General features: G+C 44.4%; 1 protein-coding gene across 7 annotated transcripts in view; it reads right to left on the bottom strand.

Moving 5' to 3' along the window:
- Positions 1 to 13,837, bottom strand: part of CADM1 (cell adhesion molecule 1) — a 592,123-nt gene that overhangs the window by 293,101 nt on the left and 285,185 nt on the right. For 6 of the 7 annotated variants that reach the window (XM_083714062.1, XM_083714056.1, XM_083714057.1 and 3 more), the window contains 2 exons: positions 9,774 to 9,905; positions 5,535 to 8,772 (listed from right to left, as the gene is read on the bottom strand). The exons of the other annotated variant lie outside the window; for it this stretch is intronic. In XM_083714062.1, coding sequence (XP_083570188.1) covers positions 8,654 to 8,772; positions 9,774 to 9,905 — 251 coding nt within the window. In that variant the 3' untranslated portion in view covers positions 5,535 to 8,653. Of the gene's footprint in view, positions 1 to 5,534; positions 8,773 to 9,773; positions 9,906 to 13,837 lie in introns of those variants that run through there. 7 annotated transcript variants of the gene reach the window in all.

Below are 13,837 nucleotides of genomic sequence, written 5' to 3'. Positions count from 1 at the left end.
AGCACAGCAGTCTTCTCCTAAGCAACCGGCATGCTAGTGGAATCCCAGTCCCTGAACATGGAGAACCGACATCATCGTCATGACCAGCAGCCACTGACAAACCTCTCTCCCTCTCTGCATTTGTTGCATCCCTTTTTGAAGCCGTGTAAGAGTGTGCGTGCACCCCCAGGCCCCCAGACCATTAGTGATTCCTTGATGGGCAAGTGAGGTGGAGGAAGGAGACACATGCAACGATTCCCTGCCCAATTCCTAGATTTGAATATTTTGTCTGCTGCTAAAAGGCTGCTTTTAAGTCTCTCCCAACATCAGCTCTGGAAGATTGAAATATCAATTACAGATCAATTTTCTCCTTAAGTAAACACTAATGCAGGATAAACAGTATTAGGAGATGCAATCGTAACATTGCTGACTTCAGGACAGACTGCCTGCTGCTCACAGCAAGTTTAAGCCTGGAGATTAATTAACCTGAGAAGATATCACTTAAGGAAGATTTAAGGCTATCAGGTTGGGAATATGAGGCAACGAGGCGCCGTGCATGTTAAGGAGGAGGCAGGCGAGTTCTAGAAAGGAGCAGTGAGCTTTGATTCCCTCCCCACCCCCCCACGGTTAAGGTTCTTGTTTTCCCCAGCACCGATTCGACACGGCTTTAAGGATTAGGTTCAGAAACTGGGCGAATTCTCTTTTTATAGCTAAGCCACTGTAAAACCACAGGCCACCAAAGTAATTCTGGTCCATGATTAGAATCGTTGTGGGAACCTCAAAAGCTTCCACACCATGACACCATTTGATGCAGACCACTTCTTGACTGAAATGAGTTGTGGGGTCTTCCGTTTGCTAGGACCTCAGTCATTTCATCTCCCCACACCTGTTTCCAGTCTTCAGCTTGGCCAAGGAACCTTTAGGTGACGTGGATTTAGGCTACTAAAACAGATACATATATTCTAAATGGGGGTTGACCAATTTTAATACTACTATATATATCTATATAATTTATATATTCATAATTATATATAATTACAACAACAACAACAACAACAACAACAATTATTATTATTATTATTATTATTATTATTATTATTATTTATATCATGCCCATCTGGCTAGGTTTCCTGATACAGGGCTGTCTTCAGATCTCTTCTAAAAGCAGTGTTGTTCTTCATCTCCTGGGCATGTGATGGGAGGGCGTTCCACAGGGAGGGCACTTCCCACAGGGAGGGCCCAAAGCTTGATCAATAATGTTTTTCCTGCAGGGGCTCAACTCTGGCCAGGAATTAATCCCAACTGTGATGCTAACTGGGCACCATGTTTTGCAGTATATTCAACATATTAATTCTTGCTGCAAACTGGTTTGGGTTGGCAAATTATCTGGAAAGTGGTATATAAATGCAGTAAAAATTGAGAATACCAACATGAATTTGCAGTCCATGTGGGAATAATGACGGCTAGATATCCTCTCGGGAGCCGCCCAAGAGCAGGCAAGGATGCACTATGCAACAGACTCCCATGTTCCATTGTTTTTCTCCTTCTTGGTCAATACCAAAACATGCTGTTCTGCTCACTGACAAACAGATTGTGGAGCCAACATGTAGCGAAAAGGATGAGCAACCCACCACTCACCTCTGGTTGCTTTCAGAGAGATGGAAACATAATACAGCTCTTCTCAGGGAAATCATCACGGCTCCTCAGACTGACTGACATTCTTGACCTCTGGCTTACTTTCATTGTTCAGCTGCTATTGTATGAAAACTGGGGGCGTTCTTTTGAAACATCCTAAATTCTGCTTAGCTGAAACGCACGGAAATGAGAGGCTCACCTTCAGGTTCTATGGAGTAGTAACCAGGGAGCCTATACACACTTTGCACATAGCCTGGAGAAGACTGAGAGGAGATATGATAAAAAGGTAAAGGTAAAGGACCCCTGACAGTTAAGTCCAGTCACAGGCAACTTTGGGGTTGCGACGCTCATCTTGCTTCACAGGCCAAGGGAGTCGGCGTTTAGTCCGCACAGTTTTTCTGGGTCATGTGGCCAGCATGACTAATCTGCTTCTGGTGAAACCAAACACTGAAACCAGAGCAAACGGAAACACTGTTTACCTTCCTGCTGGAGTGGTACCTATTTATCTTCTTCTTCTTTGGCGATCCCTTGTAGCCGAGTAAGACTGTCTTCCATAAACACAGTTTTAACAATGAGTCTGTAAGTGATTATGGAGGCCAATTCTGGATCCACATGTCCTTCCACAGAGGGGACATTGGTTTCCGGGCAGGAGTTGATCACGGTGTGGTTTTGCCAAGTGTGCCTTCCTCTTAGCACGTTTCTCCCTTGCGTCCTGAGTTCAAGTGTCTTCAAAGCCCATGACACCTTTGGTAACTGCTGTTCTTCAACTGGAGCGCTCACAGGCTAGTGTTTCCAAGTTGTCAGTGTTTATACCTTTTTTTAGATTTGCCTTGAGACAGTTTTTAAACCTCTTATGTTGACCCCCAGCATTATGCTTTCCATTTTTAAGTTCGGAATAGAGTAGTTGCTTTGGAAGACGATCATCAGGCATCCACACAACATGACCAGTCCAGCAAAGTTGATGCTGAAGAATCATTGCTTCAGCACTGGTGATCTTTGCTTCTTCCAGTACACTTCCCAAGTGATGTGTAAAAATTTTATCTACTTGCACTTTGACGTGCTTTTGAACTGCTAGGTGGGCAGGAGCTAGGACAGAGCAACAGGAGCTCACCCCGTCACAGGGATTCGAACTGCCGACCTTCTGATCGGCAAGCCCAAGAGGCTCAGTGGTTTAGACCACAGCGCCACCCGCATCCCTATGGTGATATGATAGCCACCTTCAAATATCTAAAGGGATGTCACATGGAAGATGGAGCAAGCCTTTCTTCTGCTGCTCCAGAGGGTAGGACCCAAACCAATGGATACAAATTACAAGGGAGGAGATTCCAACTTAACATTAGGAAGAACTCTCTGACAACAATGGAACGGGCTATACCACAGAAGATGGTGGCCTCCCCTTCATTGGAAGTTTTTAAACAGAGGTTTGGATGGCCATCTGCCAGGGATTTTTCAGCTGTGATTCCTGAATTGCAGCGGATTCTGCATTGCTTTGGGGGTCTTTCCAACTCTATAATTCTATGATTCTAGGGTTATCGGTTTGGACACAAACCAGAGACAAAGGGCTACCTCAATCTATGCAAACATTCCCTGTCTTTTTTTCTTTCACTGGCAATTTCTAGATCAAAAGCAGCGTACAGCAAAATCCAGACACCACCACAGAATCATACCACAACTTTCATCCAAACAAATAAAAATCTAAAGACTAAAATCACACGATAAAGGGAGCAAACAAGCTACCAAGAGCAATTCACGAATGCCTGGGTGAACAAAAGTGTTTTTAATTGCCAGTGGAAATAAATTGCTGTCTGATCGCCAAGAAAATTATTTAGCATTCTCTCTCTGGGGTTCCACTCCAAATATAGGAAGCTGTTTTATACAGAGTCAGACCATTGGTTCATCTTCCTTGGTACTGCCTGTTCTGAGTGGCACTGGCTCTCCAGGGTTTCATGTAGGAGTTTTTCCCAGTCACTTGAAGATCCCAGTCATTGAACCTCAGACCCTCTGCATGCAAACCAGATACTCTACTGCTGAGCTATGGAAGGTTATCATCCTTAAAAGTGCCTCCCTCAAACCTTGGAGGCAATGGGTAGGGGCTGAAGTATTACAATAGACTATACCAGTGGTTCCCAGTTAGCTAAACACCGTAAACCTTGTTTTCCAAAAGCCAAGATGTGGACCTCTTACTTTTGAAAATGTTGATATCTCTGGGTTAGTTTTTGTTATGTGAATGGTGCCACAGACCCCCTAGGGTCTGCAAACTACCAATTGGAAACCACGTGACTATTTCATTGAACTGGCCATTAGCAGGGTTGGAGGGACCCTGGAAGGCTGTTTCTATGCCTCTCCCCATTGTCAAATGAAGCTATTACTGCTGCAGCAGTAGGGTTAGCCAGAACATAAGCAACATTTTTAATGTGGGTTGGAAAGGTAAGATGGAGTAAAATCTGTTCTAGGGTGTAATCAGATGCGGGTCAAAAGCAAGACAGGATATAACCCAACACACACACACACAGCCACAACAGTAAGGCTCAGGATAATGGCTCGCTGAGGAAAAGGGGGTAGTAGAAATTTGGGTCAAAAAGCAGGCTTGTCAGGCCACCCTGGGTAAAATAAGCACTGCTCAGCAGGCTGCTAGCAACCTCTTCCTGTCGTCTTTTCCAGAAGTAGCTGGGAGGCTGGAATCAAGAAGGAAAGAGAGACCCAAAAAGAATCAGCTGTGCCTCAGTCAAGGTTGGCAGAGCAGAGGACCAATTCCTGAGAGCTAGGCAAGTACATGGCCGGCTCCCCTCCTCTTCAGCCTGAAGAGCAAGAATTTTAAAAAATAAAATAAAAGGTGTTGAGAAGAGCAACGGTGCTGTGTTTTTAGTGTTCCAGAAGAAAGCATAAGCACAATATTTCTCCAAGGAAAACAGCCTCTTCTATTGAGCAAGGTTTCCCTTTCCTTGCTTGTGCAGGATGGTGAACGATGGCACCAATTAGAGCCCACACACCACCTTAGGGCCACCCGCCAATGTACCGGGAGATGCCATCAGCCAACAACAATAGTGGAAAAACTAATAACTCCATCGCCTGCCCTTCAGGAAACAGATTTCCTTTATTTTCTTTCCAAAGAAGGGAAGGAAACCACCGGGGCTTCAGGGGAAAGCCTCCCCTAACAGCTACATCAGAGGGCATTTCTGCACAAATAATTTCGCGGGAGAGGAAACTCTAAAAATACTACGAGGCCGAGCAAGAAAAAGCAAACACCATTCTGCCAGCCTAGAATACAGAGACATTTCCCTACCTGCCAGGGTGTGCTCAAGAATGTGACAGCCACCAGGCAGGTGGAGGGATAAGTGCTTCATTTCTGGCAAGAAGTTGCATAGTTAGCCCTTAAGCGATTGTTACAATTAGGAAAGGTGAAAAAGAAGGTAAGCCGTGCTTGGATTTTGGGGAGGCCGGAAATTAAGAACACAACCCACAGTCTCACCAAGAGACGGGCACAGACCAGGTATGTTTAATTTGTGAAAGGCCAACTGCTTGTGGTGTTTGGGATGGGCTTGTGAACCCACACCAAGGTTAGCCAACCTGGGGCCCTGCAGCTGTTGGTGGACTACAACTCCCATCTTCCATTGGTTATGCTGGCTGTGGCTGATGGGAGTTGTAGTCTAAATTTGGAGGGTGCCACATTGCATCACACTGTAAGCAGCTTACGAATGGGAGCCATGGCAGACCTCAGAGAAGCACTTGCGACGGGCACAGATAGTTTAAGAAAAGCTGAGATGCCAAGTTGTGTGTTTTGGGATGGAGGACTGGTGAGCACACAAACATAGTGTCTGGTGGGGCTCCCAAAACAGGGCTGAGGACACGGCAGCCTGCCTCCTACTTAGGAGCATCCCTTGTAGATGCTGCCACAAAAAGTGCAAAACGAGACAGAAAAGTAGTTTTGTAACATTAATTTGTTTTTATTAAGAAGACAGATACTTTATAGTACTTCTTTTTCTTTGTAAAAATGGTATACATGAACCAATACAAAATGTGAATGGGAAGATATGAATATGCGTTTTCTTACACTGCAACATTGTCCATGGACACCTTAAAACAGAATCGGCCTAAGGGGGCAGAAGTAACGAAATGTCACTGGCGGTGAGTAAAGAACAAGCTTATTTGGCATCAGTTATGCATCCCATATTTTTCTTGGCAACATTCCTATTTTGCTGTTGCTGATGTTATAAAAAATAAACTCCCCAACCACAAAGCCCAAGAAAAATCTCCAAGCTGCAAACCCCTGGGAAACAAGTTTGTTCTTTCTCCACTCTTAACAAAATCCTTGTAATCTAACCCTGTACAAATCAATACTTAACAATACATTTCAAACAGTGCACTGTATACTTGCAGGGGGGCGGGGGGAAAGAAAAGTAAAAACCCTTTAAAACTTGATATACAACTAAAACCCATCAGTTCCTGTTGTGGTTGCTCGTTGTGTTCTCTTCCAACGTGTGGGGCCAAAAACTTTTCGCGATCTACCTGAGACGGAAAACACCAATCAAAACACATGAACCTGAGACATGTCAACATTATTAAGTCAAAGTTACATTGGGAACACTTGCACGACTGTACACTTTTCAAAACAAAGATGAGCTGCTCAGGGAACGGTATGCCAGTTCTGTGATCAATGGGTAGAAAAAAGCCCCCTCCCCAAAACCCACCCCCACAATTTTTCAATCACTGTCTTTGCCCTTCCATGGGGTTGACCTGTTGTCTCAAGCAGTACAGAAGGCAGAGAAACAAGAAGGGCATGTTACAAAACTTTGCAAGAGGTCAATTGCGTTTTCATGGTTCTAAAGGAGAGGGGGGGCGGGGAAGGAAAATACTGTACGAAAAAGAAGTGGGGAAAGGGGTTTTATTTTGTGTTGAAAGGTAGCATCTGAATGGCTCTGCCAACAATTAAACAAACCTAAAACCCACAAATATAACTATTTTTTTAAGCCTTTTAAAATACATCTAGAGATGATATTCTCCCCTAATAAAACTTTGCATGTACGTAACATGACTGCCGCTAAAATTAATCCTTCAAATTCCTTAATTCCGTAAGGAAATGAGGGGTTCCCTCATGAGCTAGCCTCTTCTTAATGCCAATCCTTTATCTGGTGCCTCATTTAAAAAAAAAAAATCCTGATTCACATCACACGTCGCTTTCTCCTTTTGGTAAAAGGGTTTAGAAGCAGCATATTATCCCCAAGGGGGGTGGGATACCATGTTTCCTCCTCCCCAGGAAAGGAAAGGAAGTGGCAGACACACAGACTTGGTCTCTTCCTCCCGAGGCTTCAGATCTCCAACACTCACAAGGTAAACTTATTTTTAGTTATCTCTTCACCATGACTACCATCATGCAAGGATCAGTAATTTATTGGCAGATGGCTCTTAAGGCTGAGGAAGGAGGCCAGGGGCTGCGTTTGGAAGGTACAGAGTCAGGGAAAGGGAAATAAAGAATATATATATATATATATGTATTCTTGCTTTCCTCATACAAACTCAGCGTTTAAGAGTTTGGATTGAGTAACTGGAAGAGGAAAAAAAAACCTTCCATGCTGATTTTTCCACCTCTGCTCTGACCTTTCTGGAACAGAGATGCAGGGCAGTCCAGCATGAAAACAAGGCGTCTTTTCTTCTCTCCCCTCCTGCCTTTTGTGAAGTCAAATCTGAAGGAATGAAAAGTTCCACACAGTCTGTGGACGGATACCTCAGCATGACCAATACCTGTAATGTACAGTACCTGCAGGCCGCAATCATAGCGCCTCACCCTCTGTGCCCTCTTTAGCAAGATACAAAAGAGAAGAAGAGAGGAAGAAGAAGGGGGCAAACCAAGACAGATAACATAATAATGAAGAAAAAGAAAAAGAAGTCGGCCGATTCATATTCCTTTCACATCACAAAGTTTTTTCTTTTTCCTGTTTCCTGTAAATTACAGCAATGCGAGGCCAATTGGGAGCCAGCGTGGGGATCATTTGCAACAGAAAATAATTAGAGCAGAACTTTGCATTTCTTCCCTCCCCGCTTTCCCTTCTGCGACAACTCAAATTTGCCTACTTGCACGAAAGGAGCAGCCCTCATCTGTCACGGCTGTTTAGGGTGAGAACCGGGGAAATTCACTCAATACCCTGTTCCTGTACAGACAATACGGGCATGTCCAGCAAAGAGGAGTCAATCTATAGACCTAGAATAAAGAACAGACTCCGCGCTCTCCCAGGGTCCACTTTGCTTGCAGGTAACTCAGCATGGTTCTGGGTCTCAATGAAAAGCAGGGCATATTCCGGACGTTTCAGCCTATTTCGGCTAGTCTTTGCTGCGTTGGAAACCTGGGCAGCTGCAAACCATTCTCCTAAAAAGTGTGTTCTTCCAAGCTCTCATGACAAGGGAGTAGGGTGGATGATGAATACACTGAATTTCAAACGATGGAATCTAAGGTGTGCCGGTTCTCCTTTGATGACACAGTTTCAAACAACAACAACAACAACCAAAAACAACCCAGGAGTTTAAAAAAATGAAGGTAAAACACTTAAAAGAAAATAAAAGAAACCAAGTCTACTTTCAAGGGATCCCAGCAGGCAATTCCAAGAGAAGCTAGGAAGAAAAAAAGAATATGAAACCATCTGCTCTCCACCCCTCCCCTCCCAACGAAACAAGAAATAAAACAAGGCACAGAATTTTCTGCAAATGATGGAACTAAACTAAATCCAAGTTGGACTCGGCCCGAGAATTAAAAACCCAAAGGAACTGAGGTGCCAAACAGCAGAATGTACTTTACAAAGAACTCTATTACATAGGGAATCCTCGATGCTCCCCACACACTTTGCCAACCATTCAATAATAATAAAAAAGAAATAAAAATAAACAGCACTGGAAGGGAAAAGAAAGAAAAAGACAGAAAAGAGACAAAGTTAAAAAAAAAAAAACCAAAACCATAAGCTGGTAGCAACTTCCAACATCACAGTCTGTATCTTCTACACAGGGCCAGTAACTGTCCGCAGTTGGACACCTCATGGAAATCAAGACGGATCTAGATGAAGTACTCTTTCTTCTCTTCAGAGTTGTTCTGTCCTCCCTCTGCATTGATTATAGCTGTGTCTGCGTCGGCCGCATCGTCAGCTCCTTTGGCTTCGTGAGTGAAGTATGTACCTGCAAAGAGAGGAGCAACCGCAGGGGCTGAGACAGGGGTTCCATGGTGGTGGCACCAACTATCTGCATTGCATATACTTGTAGGCAGCAGAGCACCAGGCAGAGGTCTCTTCCCCAAACTGCTGCCTGTTCCCTTTAAATGCTGAGCATTGGATCCAGAATCTCTTGCATGCAGAGCATGTGCCCTGCCACTGTTTTAAGAGCCCTCTGTATCCATGCACCCTGCCGCTGAAGGATGGCAAACTGGGATAACTGCAATAAGCATCAAAGCATAACAGGTTATGGAATTGGATACTTGCAAATCCCATCAATTGCAAAGGGTCCTTTGTGCCTTTGAAAGGTGCATGTTTGCCATAGGCGGAGGGTTGTCCTCTCCTCTCCATATCCAATAGCCCTCCAAATGCTCTCAAATTTTCATTTTGCTAGAGAAGTAACACTTGGATGTCCAGTTTGGTAACTCTATGTATTTCTTGCATTTAAAAAAGAATGACATGGATCAGAATTGGAACCTGGGTCCCACTCCTGTTGCAGACAGCCCCTGTCGAGCTAAAACAAGGGTATATCTTGCAAAAAAAAAAATTAGTCCACATGAAACGAACACCCATGAACATTCATAGGAACTCCTAAGGAACAAATGCACAACATGTTCAAATCAGAGTGAGGGCACTGCCTCCTTCTTCTGAACTTTGTGAAGTCATCTGCCTGGGCTTCCTGACAATCCCATACAGAGAATGAGAGCACTGATTCCTGGTTCCTCACTCTGATTTGAACTTGTGCGATACCTGTATGGCTGGACTTTCTCAGGAAGAGCCACCTTTTAAAAAACGGCAGCCAAGTGACAGATTAGGGAAAGCAGGAGCTGAAAACAGGACCAAGCGGCTCGTTCTCTCGCATGCAAAACTCTAAACAGGTAATGGCTGTGAGGTGCATATAGACTCCTCCTCTCCATTTTTGTAGGGTGGGTGGGGGAGTTCAGTTAAGCCCTACCCTTGCCGATTTACCTTTGTGTCTTGCAAAGTATCGTCCCAGAATGATAAGGAGACAGAGCATCGCAAAGACCACCACAGCCACGACTCCACCGATCACGGCATGGTCCACAGCGGTGATGGCACTTTCCTCACCTGCTCGAGAATCTGCCACAATTAGAAAACAGTAAGTATTAATATCCGTAATAATGGCCACTTGCAAATCAGGGCAACCCTCCTCCACTTTATGTGAGTGTGTGTGGCTTTTTGTTTTTTTTGTTTTTTAACAAGGGGGAAAAATAGGAGTACCCAGGCAAGTCAGCTCAGGCAGAAGAACAAGCAACTCAGCCTAGTCGGCTCACCAAGAGCAGCAATAAGAGACATTTCCAAATGCAGTGGGCAAGTCAAGATGGGCAAAGCTGGGGCAAGGGGAGAGGAAGGAAGCACATGGAGCCCTGAATCGTTTTTGTTGTTGTTGCAAAAACTTCCACGCTGATGTCCCCAGCACTTAACCCAGATGATGTCATCTCAAATAACCATTTACACAGCCAAACTGTGCATGCAAAAAAAAAAAAAAAAGGATTGAAAGAAAAAAGGGACCCTGTTCTCAAATTGCTGTCTGACTCAAGGAGAAAACACGTCCGAAACCTAGCCTGATAATTTCAATTTCTGTGGATTTCTCTGAAATGAAGATAGCAAGCAATCATGACATGCTTCTTTATTTTATTTATTTAACAACTTGCCACACAATTAATTTGTTTTTATAAGCTGCTGCTCCCTCTCTCCACCTGGAGAGGAAGGACTTGCACGGCTGGGGAGAAATCCCACAACGAACCCAGAATGAGCGATGGCTGTGTAAAATTAATGTATAGCAATGTAAACAATTTTAATTTAAGAATGCAGCTACAACAGCCCTGGCTGCAATTCCAATGGCAACCGAGATTTATAATGTAGTAAAAAACAATTATTCTCTCGTTGATTAATACATTAACATTTTGGAATGGAAGCTAAAACCATTGTCGCCGCCCCCCCTTTTTTATTGAGTTCAACTGTGACACCTCCATTAAAATGATTTACTGGCCATCCCTTACAATTTAAGCACAGCAGCAGCAACAGAAACGGTAAAATTCTTTTAACTTTACATGATTTGTGAAGTCATATGTGAAGGATTTACCATTTAAATCTTTCACTACAAGAAGCATACAGCCCATAAATCTGCCCCTCCACCCCCTGCAGCTGCCCAGGCACCTAAGAGAAATGCGTTTCACCAGGAAGAGCGAGTGTGCAAATTCCAGTCAATTTTTTAAGAAAGATTTATCTCAGCCTCTCTCCAAAGAACAGAGTCAATCTCTGAAGCCTCCACCTCTAATAATATTTGAAGTTTATCGATCAAGTGTACAGATCCGTGACAGCTAAAGGTAATGGTGCTCTTTGGAGGCGAGACCTGATACAATGCTTGCAGCAGGGGCTGGGAATTTATGCTTCCCATTGATATTTCCAATTCTGCTCCAAGATTAAGCACCAAAGGATGTAAGTAAATAACTCGTGACTGAGAGCGCTGTAAAACGCTTTAATTAAAAACAGTTTCAATTAGGAGAAGGGTCCTTCAGAGCGGTCCTCACTGCTGCCGCCGCTGCCGCCACCTTTCAAACCGCAAAGAGGAAAAACCGAGGTTCACGTCGGGGCATCGAGAAGTGGGCTAAGGTCAGCAGCAGTCCACCACACACGGTTACCGTGCAACTCAAGGGCCCTGTGCACTGTCGACGGAGGATGAGCATCTGGCAAGCTTGCAAGTCCGCACAAAACAGGACCACAACCACAACCACTGCTTTGCTGGGAGCAAGGTAAAAGTGCTCTTTGGCAATGCACCCTATGAGTTCAGCTCTGCATTACGAGTTTCTCCCACAGCTAAGCGGACATGCTTTGGGGACAGCTCTTGCGTTACTTGCCTGCCGGACGTTTAACTAAGGTCCCAAGACTCCATTCCCCAGGGAAGCCCAAAAGGCGAATCATGGAGAGGATGCAAAGTAGTTTGCACGACCATCTCCTGCAAATGGCAGATACGCTGCATAAGGCATCTCTTAATATACAGTAAGAAGAGGATGCTCCAGATTATCTCTCGTTTCCGGGGGAGCAGTGTTTATGCAGGGTCGAAATGTGGCCCAGAAGCAGAGCGGTAAAAATTTGCCTCAGTAGGACAGCTCTTAAGAACAAGTTTCTCAAGGAGGAGAATGAACAAATCCCAAATGGCCAAATAGCTTCAGATCACAAGGGAAAATGCAGTTCTTCCATAATACCAGGATCCGGAGTAAGGAAACATTTATTTTAAAAATTTGCGCATGAATATTTAAATGAGAAAGATATTTTAATGCTTCCCACAATTAATGGGCTTATCATGTTGCTTGATCAACAATCACATTCCCAGTGTCTCTGTGATCACAGCTTGACTCAGTTGGCAGCATCTTGTCATAGCTGTTTTATGCTACTGAGCTACCATGGGAAGGTCTAAGTCCGTCTAAGATGCTATCACATTCTGGTAAGAGCTGGTTCCACCTGTCCTGTCCCCATGGATTTTCAGGTGGATTCACCAAAATTTCCTGGGAAATGGTACAAGCAGGGCAGAGGGAGGAGCACACAGGCAAAAATCAACCCCTGACCTGCCAGCTGGGAAGTAGCAGGTCTCTCAATAGGTCTATGTCCCCAACCTTAAAGGGCTTTTATTTCTGTGGTTGCTCCCACCAATTCCAAAGCCCTCTACAGAATGCATGGAAGCATTGTTTAGAGACCCTTCTGACATTAGGATGATCTTGAGTGATGTTAGAGGAAACAATACAAGGCTCTTTGCACAGTGCCTGGAGAGAATACACCCTTTTCTGCCAAGGTTATCCACTGCAGATGGGACACACATGGGGGGAAAGAACAACAAAACTACGGGCACCGCAGCTGATATACACCCGGCGCAGCTGAAGTGACAGTTTCTGGCATTCGGTTGATTTACGCCAGTTGAGCATCTGTCCCGCAACAGACCAACTGAAATATTGTGTCAATGTCACTCACTTGCCAAGCTCTCGTGGCTGCTGTTCAATTTGCAATTAAGTCAACAGCAGTAGCTCCTCATCTAGCCTGTTCTTCCCCAAAGAAGCCTGTGTGCCGCTTACCACACGCTTTTGGCCAGCCGAGTTTATTAAATGTGATTCCTTCCGCTGGGATCTGCACTCACATTTTTCTTAATTATTTCTACAAAAACAGAAGCTTTGCAGAGTGCATGCTCCGAGTTTATTTTATTTTGTGCATGGCTAAGTATCCCGTCTTTGAGGGTACATGTTAATTAAAAATTAACTACAGTGTGTAGAGGATGCTCGGTGCTTGCAAGCCAATGAGCATTGCACCTGTGGAAGACAGTCAAGAGTGCCTTCCTCACCTTAAAGGATAACAAGCCCATTCCTCTATTAGATCATCAAACGAGGGGAGTCATTCCTTTTCAAGTCAGTTTGCAGGTGTTATTCTACGGAAAGCTTGCTAACATTGATCAATATTTCAGTTTCATTTCAGTCTGAATGCCCCCACTTCTGCACTGCATCCTAGGGAAGGATCCCAGGACATCGACCCCTTACTTGTGCCTTTGCAACAGTCTCTGCCCTGAAGACAGAAGACTTCTTCACTCTTTGAAGGGCACAAGGCTCTGATACCAATTCCAGCTCTGGTCTCATCCACAGGCCACTCTGTCATTTGCTTGCTTTTTTCAGACTGTTCAAAGGCACTCTTAGATCTCCTGTAATTAAAGGAGAGCAGGAAAACTCAATCTACGTATATAGCAGAGGTGGTGGACTATGGCTTGTTGACCTTAATGGTGGGAGATTCATACTGCAGAAAAACTTTGTTGCAAACAGAAGTTGTCCAGTTGTCTGATTCTTTAGTGGTGCTCCCACATTCTCTTCCGCAAACCACCTCTCTTGGGCCCTGGAAGCTGGAGAAGAGATGCCACATCTGCAGAAAAGCACCCACCTTGCCTCTCTTCTTAGACTTCTACTTCCCTGCAGTCTCTAAGCACATTTTGGTTGGTTATCCATTTTTAGAAGAAAAGCAAAAGCCTCAGGGAC

The sequence above is a fragment of the Podarcis gaigeae genome (genome assembly GCF_964106915.1).
Source record: "Podarcis gaigeae genome assembly, chromosome: 15".
Classification (NCBI taxonomy): Eukaryota; Metazoa; Chordata; class Lepidosauria; order Squamata; family Lacertidae; genus Podarcis; species Podarcis gaigeae.
This window is presented reverse-complemented; position numbering and strand designations above follow the sequence as displayed.